The following is a 21423-nucleotide window of genomic DNA, read 5'->3' on the forward strand; positions in this document are numbered from 1 at the left end:
GAAACGCCCCTAATTGAGGGACGCAATCAAATCAAATCAAATTTTATTTGCCACATGCGCCGAATACAACAGGTGTAGACATTACAGTGAAATACTTACAAGCACACGACCAGCTGGCTCAACTGGGTACGGTAATAGATTAGGTCCTCCGCGTTCTCCAGCACCTCGACAACACCCGAGAGGATTCACAAATGTAATGGATTTTGTAAGTGATTGCAAAAATGTGGAGCATTAAAACTAAAAGCGGATTTGTCTAGTTCGGTGGAGACCCGAAGAATCTCAAGAGTTAACCAACCCTGTGAACGGGTTTGGTATCTCGTGTTTTTATACTTTAACAACGAAGTTAGGTAAGTCGGAAGCATGTAGGCTATTGTAGAGCTTTGTAAACAAAAAGGGAGTAATGACGTGATCTGGGACTTTAATAAGGACCAGCCAACCTTTTGATATAGGATGCAGTGATGCAATATGACAATATGACCGAGCAGCGAAGATTACCGTTCGATTTCAGCAGGGCGCGCCTCCCTCACCCCTGATTATGGATATAGTGACAAGATACTTGTCTCTCCGCCCTAACAATGGGAGTCCTTGTCCACAGAGGCACGGCGGGCTGTCTAGCTCCCGCCTATCCTTTCTTTGGATTGGTGGATACATCTAAGTATTTTAATACTTTTTTGAATATTCAATGAGGGTTGTTGACGTCAACTGCCTGTATTCAATGGGGATACTATGTTACTAGCCTCATGCCATGAATATGCATAGCCATCTTGAGACAACTCTGATATAAAGTGATGTCACGTGTCCTACTTATATCAGCATTACGAAACTTCTTTTCAATCAAATAAACCTCACATTGCAAATAAGCCATTACTTTTTAGTTGACCAAATTTGACACTCATTGACCTCCATACAAAAACTCCTTGCATGTTTGGCAAAAAAACGGCACCTGTTGGAGGGACAGATTTTCCGCTGAGTTGGGCCTCTCTTTTGACCTCTTCCTCTCTGGGTAGACTCAGCAAAATGACATTGGGCTCGTTTGAGTGGTAAGGCGAAAGCAACTGACTGTAGATGAAAGTGGAGTGAAGCCGGGGGAGATGCATCTTCAACAGCCGAAAGTCGGACATTAATGTGGTTTTCCAACAGCAAGGCTCAGATCAAAATGGCAGTGTTGCTATCGTTTACAAAAGTTTTCTTTATAATGTCGACATAAACATGGCTCCAAAACCCCCATATCACATACTCACAAACTGAAATCATATGTGTGTGTACATTGTACAATCAGTCAGTGAGATAGATCATGAAATATCACATTCATTTTTATACATCCACTGTATATATGAATCGTAGCAAAGTTGGTTCCTGTTTCAGTCATGTCTTTGGTCACATTCGCGTGGATCAAACAAAAACACCCTAATGATTGGTTGGCATTAGAGCCTCCCACAATGCAGGCGATGGCTGCAGGATGAAGTTGGTAAAGACCAACTGCAGAAACTTGCAGTCGACTGCAGTCAAAATGTAATGACCTTCGATCACATGATTTTTGTGAAGTTCATGCAGTCGACATCTAGGCGCAAGTCGGACAATTTTTAACCCCATAATGCAACACACTTTGAAATCCGCTCGAACGTGCCCATTGAGATGAGCGAGATGCAAGACTTAGCTCTCACACAGTCACACAGTAGCTGCGCATGTGCAGAGGTTCACTTCACACTGTTCACAGCGTGGTAGTCAGGGAACCAAAACAGCGGAGAAGTTGAGCTTCACTTTTCACAGCTCTTAGTTGTTGCGGAAAATTGACCCACTATGCTGTTTACGTTCTTACAGCCTAAAAACACACCACTTCGATACAGCTATGACCGAAAGTGACTTTTTCGTAGCAGGTTAGGAGAACTTATGCAGCAGGTTAAGATAATTCACGTAGGTTAGGAGAATTAGGTTAAGGGTTAGCGAAAATGCTTTCCTAACCTGCTACGAAAATTGTGACTTTGTGGCTGTGGTAACTATTTACAACCGTTCCAAATTGAATGCAATCAACACTAACCCGGTTCACCCGGGGCATTAATAGAATCCCCTCAATAAGTGACAAAATATGGAATTTGTAGAAAACATGTAGCCTATCATGTTCCAGTTTATTTTGTGATGCACACCACCCAAACAAACAACCAACCAACCAACCAAAACATACTCTTTCCTCATTCTTCTTGAGGAGAACACACTTAACATTACATTGTGTGACAACATGGATCACTTTTTGTTATAAAAATATTTGCAGCTGCATGCCAATACCATCTCACTATTGGGAAAAGCATAGAAATAAGCCTTCAAGGTTAGTGAAAGAAAGGGGGGAAACATTTGTTGTACCTCTGAAAATGGTAGTGGTGAAATTGTTAAAAATAATGAATCTTCTATGGAATTTAAACAAGACAAAACTGTCAGATAAGAACAAAACTAAAAATATTGATTCTTCAAGACATTGATTTCATCCTCTCATAATTTAATCAGGATGTCAACTTTGTCTTGCATTGAGAGAAACTGCATGAATGTCTAGGAAAATAAACAGATGAGTGGAAAAACAACATAGAAACTCTGACAATTACTTTAATCTGAAGCAATAAAACAAACAATTTATTCAGACACAGGGCAAAAAGTCCAGTCAAGCATGATTTCTCAATAAACAAAGTATTTTTATCTGTTGCGATATCAAACAACTCCATTAATGCCCAAACGCAAGGCCTGCCATATGCCCTACAGAGAGGACTTACAAAGAATATAATGCTTGTAAATTGAGATATACTTGGAAACATGAGGGGTATCAGGGACTGATGTCGCTGTGCTTTTAGGAGTAGATCATCTCTAGGGGTTAAGAAAAATACCTAAAGGCGAGGTGACTGTCGAAGTTTGCACTTAAAATGTCAATGCATTTGTAAAGTCTTGTACATACAAAAAGCAAAACATTGAAACAATCAGGGCAAAAGTGAAATGGAAAACTAAATTCATATAACATGTAAAAGTTAGTGTTTGGTTAGCAGCATTAACAAATCCTATAACAAAAGTGCTCTATTTTTGGCACATACTGTCAATTCCTCATATTGCCTAGCTACTAAATAATCGTCCCATTGATTGCTGTTGATGAACAGGAGTAGTTGGAGACGGATAGCTACAGAGAATTGTATGACTTGGCTGCAAGTGCCCACTTTTCACACTGAAATCCACCACGGAAAAATAAAATCCTACTGTGAATGTTTATCCATGGGTCTCACATACAACACTGATTGAGACAAGCGCTTGACTTTTGTTTTTCTTTCTTCCAAGTGTAGTATGTTAAGAGCAATGTTGTGCATTTGAACATTCGCATGGGATAGTACAGAGTGAATTAAAAGTAAAAAGTAGTGACTTAAAACAAGGAGCAGAATGCCGATGGACAAAGATCTAAGTTTGAAAAGAAATACTCCCCCCCACCCCCTGTAAAAAAAAGAACAATCTGAACAACATTGGTTTGTCTTTAATTTAATTTTTGTCCAAGGTAGCTAAGTCCAATTCTCACTGAGCGGCACTGAGAAAAAAAATGGACGATATTCTTGTTTAATGGGCATGCAGTCCACACGAAAACAGGCCCCTGACAAAGTCCCGCAGAGCAGTAGCCATTCAGTTGTCGGTCGCTGGGTTGAAGAGGGTAACGCTGACATCCATGCGGGAAGAAGAGCGAGAGGAGCATCCACGGGACCGAGTGCTCAGAGAAGCCTTCAGCCTGACTGGACCACCTGCTCTCCACCCCCCCCTTCATCCCTCTCTCTTTAAGCAACATAGTTGTATTGGTTGGGGTTCTCCTTGTCGCGCTCCATGTAATCTCTGTCAATGAGAGACTCTATTCTCTTCTTTAGGTCAGCAGGCTGTTGAGAAGATGAGCGTTAGCGAACAAAAAAACATGAAACCTCTCAAAATTAGAGTCCACTATGAAGTGCTTGTACAGTTTACATGCATCTTTATACAACGGGTGGGTCTAATCCTGGATGCTGATTGGTTAAAACAGTGTTCCAGCTGATGTCTATTCCACAAGTTACCACTGGCTAAGTCTATGACGTTGAAATGCCTATTCAGCAATCCACTGTCTCATCAGCCCAGCCAGGTAATTTATGAACTTGATCTCCACTGTAAAACGCATCTAGACATTATCTCCCATTTGTTTTGGTTTTTAACAGCAGAGATTTGTATAAACCTTGCTGTCTGTCTCGCCGACATTTGCAACATCGTTTCAATATTGAAATTTGATCTCCAGCTGTTCCATAGTAATGAACGTGTCGCGAGTCGGAACGAGACAGACAGGCAGACAGCTTTTCTCAGCCAGTCGAAATCATGAATCAGCATGATTTTTATGACAAAGAAATGTCAAAGAAGTCAAACAATACAACATGCAGCTATAGTTTGCTGTCTTTCCTGCTTCAGTTTGAAGTGATTGTGTTCGCTGTGTAGTTGGCTAGCTCTTCTGGTCTGAACAGTGTCCTGGCTAGAGAGAAAATGTTCTATGCCATGCGAAATTGTGCATCATTAGATCATTGTGATGGATGTATCCAAATAAATGTCACTAGAAAACAGATTAGGCAAACGCAAATGCAGCCACTTCGCTGTTCCTTTGGCTGCACTGTTTGACGTGACTATTAGCTAGCAAGCAAGGGATAAGAACTGGCAAAGGAACATTTACAACGAACAACTGGGTCGCATCCATAGATATAGAACTAAAAGACTTCACGACTATGGCAGCCTAACCGATAGAATGAACAACCAGCTGGCTTGGGTAGCAACCCTAGATTTGCATCGGGACTATATATCGTAGAAGGATGAAATAGTATGAATAAATTAATCAAAATAACATTAATCAAAATATGTCAATCATTATTTGAATATGTTGGTAAGCCGTTGTATAAAAGTGATAATGCCCTCGAAGCCAGTGTTTGGAGGATATATTGGCACGGTTTGCGGCCCGAGACTAAACAAATCAAATCTTATTTGTCACATGCGTAGACCTTACAGTGAAATGCTTACTTACAAGCCCTTAACCAACGACACAATTTTAAGAAAGAACACCCAAAAATATTAAATAACAAAATAATACGAAATAAAAGTAACAAATAATTAAAGAGCAGCAGTAAAATAACAATAGCGAGGCTATATACAGGGGGTACCAGGACAGAGTCAATGTGCATGGGCACCGGTTAGTCGAGGTAATATGTACATGTAGGTAGAGTTATTAAAGTGACTATGCATAGATAATAAACAGAGAGTAGCAGCAGCGTAAAAGAGGGGGACACACACACAATGCAAATAGTCTGGGTAGCCATTTGATTAGATGTTCAAAATAACACCTGTGCCAATATATCCTCCAAACACAGGCTTCTCGGGCATTGCCACTTAATTGGATCATACTCTGCATGTCTGGGGTGAGTTTTCCAAAAGCCTCATAACTAACAAGGCACTTTCTCTCGACAACCCAGCCGCACAGCGACAAGAGTAACAAATTGTACAATTTACAGTGCATTCGGAAATTATTCAGACCCCTTAGCTTTTTCCACATTGTGACGTTACAGTCTTATTCTAAAGCTGATTAAATTGTTTGTTTCCCCTCATCAATCTACACACAATACCCCATAATGACAACGCAAAAAGAGGTTTAGAAACTAGAAAATGTATTCCCCCCAGAAAATTTAATATCACAAATATTGATTTTAGTGTCAACTTAATGTATGTAAATTAAAATCTAAATTGAAATACAAAACGTAAAAATCTACCTGTAGTTGCAAAATTGCCCATACAGTGCATTCGTAAAGTATTCAGACCACTTGACTTTTTCCACATTTTGCTACGTTACAGCTTTATTCTAAAACTGATGAAATTGTAGTTTTTTCCCCTCATCAATCTACACACAATACCCCATTATGACAATGCAAAAACAGGTTTAGAAAATGTTAATGTATTAAAAACCTGAAATATCACATTTACATAAGTATTCAGACCCTTTACTCAGTACTTTGTTGAAGCCCCTTTGGCATCGATTACAGCCTCGAGGCTTCTTGTGTATGACGCTACAAGCTTGGCACACCTGTATTTGGGGAGTTTCTCCCATTCTTCTCTGCAGATCCTCTCAAGCTCTGTCAGGTTGGATGGGGAGCGTCGCTGCACAGCTATTTTCAGCTCTCTCCAGAGATGTTCGATCAGGTTCAAGTCCAGGCTCTGGCTGGGCCACTCAATGACATTCAGAGACTTGTTCCAAAGCCACTCATGCGTCGTCTTGGCTGTGTGCTTAGGGTCGTTGTCCTGTTGGAAGGTGAACCTTCACCCCAGTCTGAGGTCCTGAGTGCTCTGGAGCAGGTTTCATCAAGGATCTCTCTGTACTTTGCTCTGTTCATCTTTCCCTCAATCCTGACTTGTCTCCCAGTCCCTGCCGCTGAAAAACATCCACACAGCACGATGCTGCCACCACGCTTCACTGTAGGGATGGTGCCAGGTTTCCTCCAATTGTGATGCTTGGCATTCAGGCCAAAGAGTTCAATCTTGGTTTCATCAGACCAGAGAATCTTATTTCTCATGGTCAGAGTCCTTTAGGTGCCTTTTGGCAAACTCCAAGCGGGCTGTCATGTGCCTTTTACTGAGGAGTGGCTTCCGTCTGTCCACTCTACCATAAAGGCCTGATTGGTGGAGTGCTGCAGAGCTGGTTGTCCTTCTGGAAGGTTCTCCCATCTCCACAGAGGAACTCTGGAGTTCTGTCATTGGGTTCTTGGTCCAACTGTGGGACCTTATATAGACAGGTGTGTGCCTTTCCAAAATCATGTCCAATCAGTTGAATTTACCACAGGTGGACTCCAATCAAGTTGTAGAAACATCTCAAGGATGATCAATGGAAACAGGATGCACCTGAGCTACATTTCGAGTCTCATAGCAAAGGGTCTGAATACTTACGTAAATACGTTTGTTTTGTTATACATTTGCAAAACTTTCTACAAACCTGTTTTCGCTTTGACATTATGGGGTATTGTGTATAGATTGATGAGGACATTTCTTTATTTAATCAATTTTAGAATAAGGCTGTAATGTAACAAAATGAGGAAAAAGTCAAGGGGTCTGAATACTTTCCGAATGCACTGTATGTTGGACAGTCAGTCTGGGTCATCAAGAAAAATAAAGTACTACGTTAGCTACGAAGCGTTTGGGAACCTCACCCCTGAGTGAAGTGCTCTTCTTGCACCCCATTTACTCACCTTGACGGGGAACTTAAGTTGATTGTATACTTCTGACACCAAGAGGTTATGGCTCAGAGTCTTCCTCATCTTCATGATCCGGACGATGGCGGCGTCGATCTGATACTGCCGGTCCTGGTAGACTCGTTCCGTGGTGCTGGTTTGCTCCTCCACCTACCAAAGACAATTCACCAAATGAATGAGTGGCTAATATTCACTTTTCCCTGGTTTTCTTCTGCTTTATAGACGGTACAAATAAATCAGTAACCAGGTTTCCATCCAACCTTTTCATGAGAGTCACGACAGGAAATGTTTCTGTAAACAGCTAATTTGTCAGTAAACCTTCCAAATGTTGACAACACACGATAGAGAAGGTGGGAACTTTGTGTCTGTCAAATTAATTATGCGATAAATGGCGGTGGAAACGCTTTTAAAACGCAAATATCGATATAATAACCATCATATCGGAGTACACTTGGGAGTCACACGATGACATGAGTGGTCCTCCCACTATGACTCAAGAAGGCATGCAGTTTATTCGGCTACAGATGAAATAATTTATGAACTTCACAGGGTGGTGAAAGTGCAAGGTGGTGAGCTTGATGCTCCTTTCCAATAAATATTAGAGGGTCTTTATTTTTTATAAAAAATAATAACACATTGGAGTTTACTGCACCTGGTATTCCCAGGCGGTCTCCAAATCAAAGTACTAACCAGGCCCGACCCTGCTTAGCTACCGAGATCAGGCGTGTTCAGGGTGGTATGGCCACAAGCATATTTTGTTTTACCCCATTTTGGCTCGTCGCTGCAACTCCCCAATGGGCTCTGGAGAGGCAAAGGTCGAGTCATGCGTCCTCCGAAACATGACCCGCATGGCCGCTCTAATTCTTAACACACTGCTCGCTTAACATGCAAGTCAGCCACACCAATGTGTCAGAAGAAAGCTTGCAGGCGGCCCGGCCCTGCCACAAGGAGTTGCTATAGCGCCATGAGCCAAGGAAAGCCCCCTGGCCAAACCCTGCCCTACCCCTGACGGCACTGGGCCAATTGTGCGCCATCCTATAGGGCTCCCGGTCACGGCCGGATGTGACAGTCTGGGATCGAACCCCAGGCTGTAGTGGCGCCTCAGCACTGCGATGCAGTGCTTTCACCGCTGCCACTCGAGGGTCTTATTCTGGTGACATGATGATCGATGCTTGGCTGCCGTATGACAAATAATAATAATAATAATAATATTGCTCTTTTGTCCATAATAAATCTCATCATAGAGCACGGCGCTTGTAACGCCAAGGTAGTGGGTTCGATCCCCGGGACCACCCATACACAAAAATGTATGCACGTATGACTGTAAGTCGCTTTGGATAAAAGAGTCTGCTAAATGGCATATTATTATTATTATTTTATTATTATTATTATCATAGGCTATACCCGCACTGTATTTGCGAGCTGTTGGCTAGAGCGCACGTGCCAATACCAGAGTGGGCACATTCGCTATATCATTTTTAGTGACAGAAAGTTAGTTTTATGTGCATTACTTCATCACGCACAGACTTATCCACAACAAGTCAATTTGATGGAAACATATCTCTGATGGGAAAATGCGCATATGTTATTTATGTGGATATTAGAATATTTGCATGAAAACCTGTTGCTAATTGGATGGAAACCTAGCTATTGGAGGATACTGATTAAGTGGGAACATACAGTTGAAGTCGGAAGTTTACGTACACTTAGGTTGGAGTCATTAAAACATGTTTTTCAACCACTCCACAAATTTCTTGTTAACAAACTATAGTTTTGCCAAGTCGGTTAGGACATCTACTTTGCGCATGACAAGTAATTTTTCCAACAATTGTTTACAGACAGATTATTTAACTTATAATTCACTGTATCACAATTCCAGTGGGTCTGAAGTTTACATACACAAAGTTGACTGTGCCTTTAAACAGCTTTGAAAATTCCAGAAAATGATGTCATGGATTTAGAAGCTTCTGATAGGCTAATTGACACCATTTGAGTCAATTGGAGGTGTACCTGTGGATGTATTTCAAGGCCTACCTTCAAACTCAGTGCCTCTTTGCTTGACATCATGGGAAAATCAAAAGAAATCAGCCAAGACCTCAGAAACATTTTTGTAGGAGGGACTGGTGCACTTCACAAAATAGATGGCATCATGAGGAAGGAAAATTATGTGGATATATTGAAGCAACATCTCAAGACATCAGTCAGGAAGTTAAAGCTCGGTCGCAAATGGTTCTTCCAAATGGACAATGACCCCAAGCATACTTCCAAAGTTGTGGCAAAATGGCTTAAGGACAACAAAGTCAAGGTACTGGAGTGGACATCACAAAGCCCTGACCTCAATTCTATAGAACATTTGTGGGCAAAACTAAGAAAGCGTGTGCGAGCAAGGAGGCCTACAAACCTGACTCAGTTACACCAGCTCTGTCAGGAGGAATGGGCCAAAATTCACCCAACTTAATGTGGGAAGCTTGTGGAAGGCTACCCGAAACATTTGACCCGTTAAACAATTTAAAAAGGCAATGCTACCAAATACTAATTGAGTGCATGTAAACTTCTGACCCACTGTGAATGTTATGAAACAAATAAAAGCTGAATTAAATCATTCTCTCTACTATTATTCTAACATTTCACATTCTTAAAATAAAGTGGTAATCCTAACTGAACTAAAACAGGGAATTTTAACTAGGATTAAATGTCAGGAATTGTGAAAAACTGAGTTTAAATGTATTTGGCTAAGGTGTATGTAAACTTCCGACTTCAACTGTATAGTGGAGAGTGACAGACTTCTTTGAACACCCGCCTCTAGAGGGCATTGGTTAGTTCTGTATCGTCAGTGCTTCAACTACACCAGACTCTGGCACTCATATTCCTATTTGAAATGCGTTTGGATGTATTCATTATGCACCAAAACTGGAACAGGCAGAGACTACCTGGACCTGTCTAATAAAAAAAAACTGCTGTCCAATAAAAACCTTTTAAAAAACAATGATCCTAATGAAAACAACCCTGCTGTGAGTGAGAGAGAATTTACTGTTTCTTTCATCTGGATCTGGTTGATCTTGATTCTGAAGAGTTTGTGTTTGAAGTCATCGTTGCAGGAGAACTTGTCTCCGTCCTCCACGTCTTTGCTCTTGGGGACTTTGTGGATGACCCGCGCCTTGCCACACGCCAATGACTGCAGGGTCCGTCGCAGCTCGCCGTCCTCTGCACACACACACACACACAAACAGTGCCTTCAGAAAGTATTCATACCCCTAGACTTATTCCACATCTGGTTGTGTTACATCCCGAATTCAAAATGGATTACAATACCCCATAATGACAAAGTGAAAACATGTTTTTAGACATTTTAGCAAACTTATTGAAAATGAAATACAGAAACATCTCGTTTACATAAGTATTCACACTTCTGAGTCAATACTTTGTAGAAGCACCTTTGGCAGCGATTACAGCTGAGAGTCTTGCTGGGTAAGCCTCTAAGAGCGTTCCACACCTGGATTGTGCAACATTTGCCCATTTCTTCAAGCTCTGCCAAATTGGTTGTTGATCATTGCTAGACGACCATTTTCAGGTCTTGCCATAGATTTCCAAGTAGATTTAAGTCAAAAGTGTAACTCGGCCACTCAGGAACATTCACTTTCTTCTTGGTAAGCAACTCCAGTGTAGATTTGGCCTTGTGTTTTAGGTTATTGTCCTGCTGAAAGGTGAATTCATGTCTGCAAAGAAGGTGCCCTTCTTTGCGAGGCATTGGAAAACCTCACTGGTCTTTGTGGTTGAATCTGTGTTTGAAATTCACTGCTCGACTGAGGGACCTTACAGATAATTGTATGTGTGGGGTACAGAGATCAGGTTGTCATTCAAAAATTATGTTAAACACTATTGAGTCCATGCAACTTATGTGACTTGTTAAGCGCATTTTTACTCCTGAACATATTTAGCCATGCCTTAACAAAGGAGTTGAATACTTATTGACTCAAGACATTTCAGCTTTTCATTTTTAATTAATTTGTAAAAAATGTCAAAAAATATATTTCCATTATGGGGTATTGTGTGTAGGCCAGTGACAGAAAATCTAAATGTAATCAATTTTAAATTCAGGCAAAATGTTTAAAAAGTCAAGGGGTGTGAATACTTTCTGAAGGCACTGTACATGCGCACGCACATCCCACTTTAGGTCAACACAAACTCAATCCAAAAGTACTTGGCAAAAGCACGAAAGATGATATTGATAATCATTTCTACTGTTTAAGCAAAATCTCTGAAAATAAATTGTTCAACTTCAAGAAGACTGCTATATTTGATCCATTAGGATTTGTGTTATGACTGAGACATCCAGCAGAATGTGGTACATCGTGATCATACAGACCTATTCCTGTAGCTAACTTGATCTCCTCCAAGGTGAATTCCTCTCCTTCGTTGAACATGAGCAGCACTAGCGTCTGAAACAGGGACACCTGAAGCTCTTTTTTGCCCTATTTGGGAAACAAAAAAACAAGACAGGGATACGAAAAGTTAGTAAAACAAATTTCTGCCTAAACATACTACACTGGACAAAAATATAAAAGCAACATGTAGATGTTGGTCCCATGTTTCATGAGCTGAAATAAAATATCCCAGAAAATGTTCCATATGCACAAAAATGTTATTTTGCAAAAATGTTTTTCAAATTAGTTTACATCCCTGTTAGTGAGCATTTCTCCTTTGCCAAGATTATCCATCCACCTGACAGGTGTGGCATATCAAGAAGCTGATTAAACAGCATGATCATTACACAGGTGCACCTTGTGCTGGGGACAATAAAAGGCCACAATAATGTGCAGTTGTGTCACACAACACAATACCATAGATGTCTCAGGTTTTGAGGGAGCATGCAATTGGAATGCTGACTGCAGGAAGGTCCACCAGAGCTGTTTCCAGATAACCAAATGTTATTTTCTCTACCATAAGCCGCCTCTAACTTCGTTTTAGAGAATTTGGCAGTCCGTCCAACCGGCCTCACAGCCGCAGACCACGTGTAACCACGCCAGCCCAGGACCTCCACATCCGGCTTCTTCACCTGCGGGATCGTCTGAGACCAGCCACCCGATGAAACTGTGGGTTTGCACAACCGAATAATTTCTACACAAACGGTCAGAAACCGTCTCAGGGAAGCTCATCTGCGTGCTCGTCGTCCTCACCAGGGTCTCGACCTGACTGCAGTTCGGCGTCACAACAGACTTCAGTGAGCAAATGCTCACCTTCGATGGCCATTGGCATGCTGGAGAAGTGTGCTCTTCACAGATGAATCCCGGTTTCAACTGTACCGGGGAGATGGCAGAGTGTTTATTGGGTTGTGTGGGTGAGCGGTTTGCTGATGTCAACGTTGTGAACAGAGTGCCCCATGGTCGCGGCGGGGTTATGGTATGGGCAGGCATAAGCTATGGACAACAAACACAATTGCATTTTATCGATGGCAATTTGAATGCACAGAGATACCGTGACGAGATCCTGAGGCCCATTGTCGTGCCATTCATCCGCCGCCATCACTTCATGTTTCAGCATAATAATGCACAGCCCCATGTCGCAAGGATCTGTACACAATTCCTAGAAGCTGAAAATGTCCCAGTTCTTCCATGGCCTGCATACTCACCAGACATGTCACCCATTGAGCATGTTTGGTATGCTCTGGATCAATATGTACGACAGCGTGTTCCAGTTCCCGCCATTATCCAGCAACTTCGCACAGCCTTTGAAGAGGAGTGGGACAACATTCCATAGGCCACAACCAACAGCCTGATCAACTCTATGCGAAGGAGATGTGTCACGCTGCATGAGGCAAATGGTGGTCACACCAGATACTGACTGGTTTTCTGATCCACGCCCCTAACTTTTTCTTAAGGTATCTGTGACCAACAGATGCATATTTGTATTCCCAGTCATGTTTCCTTATATGAACTGTAAGTCAGTAAAACCTTTGAAATTGTTGCGTTTATATTTTTGTTCTGTGTAGATGACTGAAACATCATCGAGAAGACGGGTAGCTACCTCTTTAAATTCAGCTTTTAAAACACAATGGCCTAACGTCGACTGCCACTGTAGCTTCCTGCCGCTGTGCTTGCCCAGGTAAAACGTCTTGAAAATCTCCTGCAGTCGCACCATCTGGACAAGAGGGGCAGAAGTGTTAAACAATAAACATTGAGGACAGGGCTCTAAAGTGAGACCATTTTGATCGCATATGCTTCTAAATATTTTGCTGTGCGACCTGAAATGTTATTTTTGGATCACCAGTGTGCCTAGAAAAATAAATCACCTAGATAATAATTGTTGTAATGATTAGGCTTCGCTGTACAGTTGTTTTTGAGTGCCATAGAGAAAAAAAACGAGCACAGATTCATTTTTTCTTCCTATCGTGGATTGAAGCCGTTCCAAAACCACTCAAGGGCATTTGTTTACACCTTGTTCAGTCATGTTGCTAGTTAACAACCTGGTTACTTTACCAGTATATCCAAACATTTGGGGGCACAGAAAGAAAGAAAAATGGGATAGCTTATTCAGGAGATCAATGATCATAGCAATGAATGAATGACTGATCTCTTGCATGTCATCACTCACAAAATTGACGCTCTTAAAGAAAGTGTACATTTTTCCATGTAATGCATGTCAATAGGTAGTGCTTTTACACTATATAGAAACCTAATATTCCACGAATGACTTTGTAATTTCAATGACAGGTTTCTGTCGCAACATTTTAGCTTTTTATAATAAACCAATTCCCAATATAGTGTACTACTTTTGAGTCATATGGGCCCTGGTCAGAAGTACTGCTCTATAAAAGGGAACAGGGTACCATTTGGGATACAAACAAAATGTATTACATAGCAGGTCATAAAACACCAGAGAGCCTGAAGGGTTCGATATTTGCACTAACCTCTGCGGGCAGATGGACCTCCATTGGGATGTAGGTGGGCCAGTATCCCATGGTGAGGATGTTCACCGTCAGCTCAATGTTACCAGGGATGTTTTGACACTGCATGTAATAGAGAGAAAAAATAACAAAACATCATGTGAAAAATATAGGCTAATAATTCAAAAGTTATTTTGATGTGCAAGTACTGCCTCAACTACAAGATGCAATTTTGTATTTTTACATATCTATAGCTGACTGCGTAATGTATTTGATACTTCTGCCCTAAAACTGAGATATCACTACTGATGATCATTCCTATTCCAGAAGCATGTGTACGAACCTGTTTGAACTGCACCATGATGTCCTTGGAAAGCTCCATGTCCTTGAACATGCCTTCCAGCTTGCTGGTGAATGCTGCTCCACATTCTAAAGAAAGGACCAAGGTTACGAGTCACTGGTCTCATTCAGTATCACATGCTTCATAGTTGTTGGTAAGAGTTCTATGTGTATAGTTAATAGTAGTAGCTAGTGGTGTGTTCTGATGTAGACAGTGGTGGGGGATTGTATGGGGCAGACCTGGGCTCAATACTATTAGAAATATTTATAATATTTTGAGTGTTTGATTGAGCCTGCCTCGAGTGTCAGACGGGTAAGGTTGGTTTTGCAATTTTGGGACTGTTCCATTGCATCAGTCAATCAAGCACAGCCATTTGATAGAACATGTATACTATTGAACCCAGGTCTGATGGGGTACACTGGGGAACACACTGACCATGTTTCAGTTTCGACAGCATGGACTTCTCGGCATCCACGGAGGCACTCTTTCCCACCAGCAACCTCTTGGCCAGATCTTTCTTGTAGAAGGCCTCAAAAACATCTTTGCCTATTCAAGAATTCAAAAGTATAAAGTACAAGTACAAAGACAGACTTCTAAGAGACCTGTCAAAGAGGAGAGCGTTAAAAGGACCTGGAAGTAGATGGTTGGCTGAATATACGGGACAACATTACCATAAATGAATATGTTGGGACGACATTACCATAAATGAATCGGAAGATGATCATGATCTTGTCCAACATCTTCTCCAGCTCCTCGTCCGTCGCCTCCTTGTTTCCCGCCCTAAGCTTCGAATCTACGTGTTTTGCTACAAAATATAACCATTTGTGTTGTTTTATTTACATTTTTGTAGTTTACTTATAAAAAGCTGGAAAATAATTGTAGCTTAATAAGGTAGCTTTCAACTGACGGGAGCATAATACACACAAACATCTATGAATGAAGACAAGGTGAGCTCTCTTTCAGTCAGTTTACGTTGTAGTAGTATCATTATCATTTCTCCCATAGCGATAGCACTCGAACTTCCTTCATGGAACCGAAACGACATTCATAACAACATGATCATCATGCGATACCAACCTATGAGCTCAGCAGGTTTATTTGGCCTCTTGTTGATGAAGGTCTCAAAGGCCTCCTTCATGGCATTGACAAACTTCTCGTTCTTTATGAAGCAGATGTCGATGATGTGGTCCACCTTGTCCTTGAAGTCCAGCAGCTCCTGTACCATGGTCTTGTCCTTCTCAGGGTTAATGACGATCGTACTTCCAAAGGCCTGTGAGAGGTTGGTAGAGGTGTTAAGGGTCACTTCAGGTCATATACTGCACAAATTAATGATTCCATTTTTCGACTGGGAAGGAAGAAGGAAGTAACCCCACACTTCCAAAATGTTAATTAGTAAGAGTAAATGACTGATTCAGGGGTGGAATTGCTGACCTAAAGACTATTGGTCTTTTCAAGCATACCTTGATGTACTCGATCCAGTGCTGTAGGAGGACTAGCACGCCCCCTCTCACCCGACTGAACAGCTGATAGAGAAGAGACAAGTCCTGGATTCTGTTCTCATCTAGCAGGTGATTCAAGCCTGGAGATGGAAAAATAGCAGTTTAGTTCATCGTACTAAACAATAACAGTCTCTCTCTTATTATTTGAGGTCCTCGTGATAAGATGACAATAACATTGCTATTTTGACGCTGTTCAAATGTCACCGATTGTAAGTAAACAAAATGTCCCAGTGTGTCAAGTCTGTAGTTTCTGATATATACCTTTCTGCAGAGTTGCAGTGAGATGTTCACCCAGTAGTTGCTTTTCCACAGTGGCAATAAGAGGTTTTCTGAAGAAAGAAAAAGAAAAGGAGGGAGGAAATGAGTCATCAATCTGTCTCTTTTCATTCTTCATATGTAGACCGGTAGATCCCGTTGAGACCGGTGCCAAGAAGGCAGCAAATCAAACATTCATTGAGTCAAATGTAGAACTTAAAAACAGAGGACCCTTGTATCCTAAAAGCGATCCAATCAAGCAACAACAAAAAAAGACTCACTGTGTGCTCTGGTCTAGATACGTGATGACTCTGTCCGCTTCCTCCTCTAAGCGTTTGTTGACGTGATGGAGATACTCTGGAACCTGAAGAGACATTCAAGAAGTGATCAGATGAACCTATCCCAAATGCTTAGTCATTTGGGATACGAAGCCAAAGCAGCCTATCCTTACAGGGGGAAACAAACAGCTAGTGCTATGTAAAAACACTCCACATCAAATCACTCTAAAATAACAAAGTAGTTCAAATATTTTTTACCAGCAGTAACTATAGTAACTGTAAATTGACTCAAGACTCAAAATGCAAACAGACCTGGTCCCAGATCGGTTTGTGCTGTACAGCCAAACATTACATCTTCGTAAAATCAAAATTAAAGTTTAGATTTGCAGAAGATGTTATCGCAGGTGCAGCGAAAATGCTTATGTTTCTAGCGCCAACAGTGCAGTAATAGAAAGGTAACATGAAGATCATAGAAGTTAGCAATAGAGCAATAACAGGTCTTACCAACTCCTATGATCATTGTCAAGTTTGGCAGTACAATGTCATTTTTGGCTATACAGCACAAACAGATATGGGACCAGGCTATGAAAATGCTGCCTCCAGTCAGACTCAATCAGTGGTGTTACGCTGCCTGGAGGGATAAATCACCTCCCTCTCCTGCATCAGCCTCTGTCCCTCGGCAGCATACAGCCGATTAGTCTCCTCCAGAAAGCGCTGCTCAAAGGAGTCCTGATAAATCTGTCAGGAGAGGGGAGAACATTTGGTGTCATTAAAGCCATTTCTCAAGTGGCGGAGCTGATAGCACATCAACTCAAACCCTGACACAGGTGCTGCTGATTGCAAATAACACAGCTGACAAACACCCCTTGCTTTGTCAGACTTTTATTAATTTTTAATTGACTTGCCTAGTTAAATAAAGTTAAGAACAAATTCGACAGCAGTGTTGGAGATATCCTCCTTGTGACTGTTTGTATTACTGTCTGGGAGTATTGAATGTTGAGTAGTACAATGAATCGGAGCCAAAGAACCAATGGCATGGGTCCAGGATAAACCCCTTGCCACTTCATGCACATCTGGAAGAAATGACTAGCTCTAAGCAACATATTTCCCTCTGCGCTAGGTCAATTATTTGCCAGATTATATACCCACCCAATCCTTTCAGATCTACACAAGTGCTTAGTGGGTAGGGGCTATGGGGTGATTCTGGACCGGACCAATAGAACAAGATATCCACTAAGTAGACTTTCCCATGTCGTGTGTGAAGGGGAAGAGCCATACCTGCAGGTCAGAGAGCATGCTCAGTAGGCTCCGGAGCAGGCTGCGGTCGATGGTCTCGCCGCCGCGCTCCCTCTCGATGAGCAGCAGGATGCCGTAGATGGTCTTGCTCTGGACCTTCATGTCACTGATTATGTAAAACCTAAACAACTCTAGGCCCATGTCCCTGAAGACAATAAGGGTTATATTAATATTAACCATAACCAATTACTATTGACATAATATGGCTAGAGATATGACATGATCAATGTTTTCTACACAGAATGTTTATTTGAGGAAGAGAAACTCACCAGATTGATGGGAGCATTGAATTTTGTAAAACATAGGTGCGGTCCAAGAACAAAAATATACTTCTAATCATGATCTGTAAAAAAATAAATAAAAAAGACAAATAATATTAAGAATTTTAAGTAAAGAAATCATGTATAATCTCAATCAATCTCAATGACACCTATCAAATTACATCCTGCCAAAGACAGAGTCCTAAAGACATACCATTTGTCTGCAGTGATCTTGCCAACACTTGTCTATTTTCTTCAGGAAGAGCGTACTGTCCAGTACATCCGTGAGCACAGAGTCAAGGATGTAGCAGGTGTCATATGCATAACAACACAAAGCAGCAGCAGTGTCATTTCAGTACATAAAAGGACATGCATTCAAGTGGCGCAGTGGTTTAAGGCATTGCATCTCAGTGCTTGAGGCGTCACTACAGATCCGGGTTCGATCCCAGGCTGTGTCACAACCGGCCGTGATCGGGAGACCCATAGGGCGGCGCACAATTGGCCCAGAGTCGTCCGGGTTAGGGGAGGGTTTGGCCGGGGGGGCCTTTACGTGGCTCATCGCGCTCTAGCCATGCCTTGTGGCGGGTCGGGCGCCTGCAGGCTGACTTCGGTCGTCAGTTGAACAGTGTTTCCTCCGACACATTGGTGCAGCTGGCTTCCAGGTTAAGCGGGCGGGTGTTAAGAAGCGAGGTTTGGCGGGTCATGTTTCGGAGGATGCATGACTTGACCTTCGCCTCCCGAGCCCGTTGGGGAGTTGCAGCGATGAGACAAGATTGAAGTTGGGGAGAAAAAGGGGGTAAAATACCAACAACAACAAAAAAAAATACAAAAAAAACATGCATTCAATATCAAACTTTATAATGACATGATTTTAGTTCCTGTAGTTCAAATGACAAAAGCTATCCTCTAGTAAATACTTGAACAAAATAATTACTTATCATAATAGCCTACATTGAGTGATCAAGGACTGAACAATGTCTAAACATGTATTGAACTGTGCTAAACATGTTATCTTTCTAGTACCATCTGTTTACACATAGAAAAGGATATTCTCTGAATTGATCGATTTGTGCCTTGATGTGGTCTTCACAAACCACCCATAGCTGTTTGTAGAGCCTTGCAGATATCTTATGGGAGCAGAGGTTCTCGACAGCCTACACAACAAAAAGAAAGGATAGTGCTTGAAGAGTTTATTGCATTTTAGAGCTAAAACACTGATGATCTATGCATATCATATCTTACAGAAGACTACACTCACACCATATAATCTAAACATCCCATAACTCAACACAGCTATTAAATACTGCAGACATATCACGAGAATTATTGTCAAGCTCTTTCACAAGATACTGGCCTAAAGACATGGGGAAAAAAATAGGTTGTTTGTTTGGACTGTGTTTAGCTTACTGACTGCGAAATCATAGGGCTTGAATAAGAAGTCAAGGTCATGAAACTCACAGGGGAGGAGGAGGAAGACTTCCCATCTGTGGCCAATCATAATAATATCCACAGGGTTGTATTCATCAGGGCACGAAGCATAAAACGTTTTACAACGGACAATGAAAACAGGCTATTCTTATTAGACAAGTCCAGGTTGTGCCACCCTGTTTCAGTTTGATTTCTTCTGTTTGGTGCCTAACGAACATGACCCACGGCTGTTCTGAAGGGAAATGAGGCAGGTGCAGAATTTTCTCATACCTGGTAGAGTTCCTCAAGATTGTACTTGATTGAAGTGCTGTTTTGAATGGCTTCGACCGCCTCCTTCAGTTTTTGCCAGGTCTCGTGTGTGTAGTTCTCTGGCAATTTGGGTTTTTCTGTGAAGAAAAGTAGAGGGAAACAGTGTGAGAACGGTCATTCTCTGGTGTGTCCTTTCAACTGTACTAAAGTTACTTTAACACAGAATTAGTATAAGACAACATATCTAACTATAACAATATTCAAACAAATGAGCTGCATCATGTCAGGCATTTAAATAGTGTATTATTGTGGATTTTACTGACTCACATATTCAACATAAAAATTGCATAGCTAGATTTCCCAGACTAAAGCAGATATAATTTTAGGCAAAGTAATTAACACCATTTTAGAATAAACTTTCACTAGACGGGACAAATGGGAATACAGCATGCATCACTTTAATGTTTTGAATAAACTACCTTTGAAGTTCTTGATTACTAGTTTCTTTGCAGCTCCAGGTTTGCTGTTGGAGAAGGTAGTGGAGCCTGCAGTTTTCGTCAGCCCGTTTGCATGATGCCCAACAACCCCAGCCAAAAAAACAGTTTTCGTCTTAGAAGAACACGATGCAGATGAAGACGACTCCTCAGCCATTTTCACATCCAATCCAATGAAATCTACTGAATCTTCGAACCTCAATTTCTTCTGGATTTGTTGCGATGTGGAGGAAGAAGAGGAATTGTTGGTTTTAGGAGATGAAGATATTGAATCAATGTCTTCCCTCTCAGAACGGTTTATTTTCCTCTTCTTCGAATTCGTGATACTAGTGCTGTCGTTATTTACATCTGAAGCTGCTGGTCTAGCATCTTGGGTTGGCGGTGGGGGATTAGGGGAAGGTAAACCTGTTGGAAACATGAACAAATTATAATATAGCCAGTCTACTAATCATAAACCTCCAGGTGTGCCGTGGGTGAACGAGTTGTGTTTCAAAGCTTTATCTTGCTATATTCCAAAAGATTAATCCGGTCTTTTACAAGTAGCCAAGAAACATACAATAAATTGCAAACTACAGCCACACTAGATCCTCTCTTTTCTTGTTATGGTTGCTGCTAGCAGAAGAAAGATGGTTGATTACTGCTTCTTCTTGTCTTGGCCTCTCTCGAATATCCACGTTGTGGAGCTGTACTTAGTTTTATCGGTAACTAATATAGTATGTTATTTCTAGGCCAAATATTGAATGTATTAAATGGAAATAAAATAACAACTGAAAAGTTCAGTATCAAAACGTACCTTCTACAAGCGATTCCATGACCTACAGGAAGTACTTTACCCCACATGTTACTGCTGCAAAAGTGGCTTTGCTAGTTAGCAAGCGTTCTTTAGCTGCTCACTGTCATTTGCCGCGAGATGGCGCCAGAGACGGTGTAAATTCATCACCGTGTAGTAAAATCTCTCAAAACACAGATGTATTTCTGTCATGGTCTAATAATGTGTTTTAATGTACCCCGCTATGTTTTACTGTCTAATGTTTAGGTTATATTTTCAACGTATAGAAAGGACATTGAAAGGATAGAAGGAAATTAGGAAGAGGGGACGAAGGACACATCTTAAATACTCTGTGCCATCGGTTCGGGGATCATAGCTAGAAGGGATCCAGCTTTTGTCAAATGAACGCCAGAAGTTGACAT

The 21423-nt window shown here is 41.5% G+C and overlaps 1 protein-coding gene across 1 annotated transcript; it reads right to left on the reverse strand.

The window, feature by feature from the left end:
• Window positions 1–2087: 2087 nt before the first annotated feature.
• cul4b (cullin 4B) lies at window positions 2088–21130 on the reverse strand. Its single transcript, XM_041841895.2, has 21 exons — window positions 21026–21130; window positions 20218–20637; window positions 19760–19875; window positions 19112–19215; window positions 18276–18345; window positions 18071–18144; window positions 17784–17946; window positions 17154–17243; window positions 16509–16591; window positions 16234–16301; window positions 15934–16052; window positions 15551–15743; window positions 15174–15278; window positions 14909–15019; window positions 14477–14562; window positions 14158–14256; window positions 13275–13388; window positions 11617–11722; window positions 10282–10454; window positions 7248–7400; window positions 2088–3887 (listed from the first exon to the last, which is right to left on the reverse strand). The coding sequence occupies exons 1-21, from the start codon at window positions 21042–21044 to the stop codon at window positions 3792–3794; spliced, it is 2562 nt and encodes an 853-aa protein (XP_041697829.2). The 5' UTR covers window positions 21045–21130; the 3' UTR covers window positions 2088–3791.
• Window positions 21131–21423: the final 293 nt, after the last annotated feature.

This window comes from Coregonus clupeaformis, chromosome 2 (assembly GCF_020615455.1).
Source record: "Coregonus clupeaformis isolate EN_2021a chromosome 2, ASM2061545v1, whole genome shotgun sequence".
Lineage (NCBI taxonomy): Eukaryota > Metazoa > Chordata > Actinopteri > Salmoniformes > Salmonidae > Coregonus > Coregonus clupeaformis.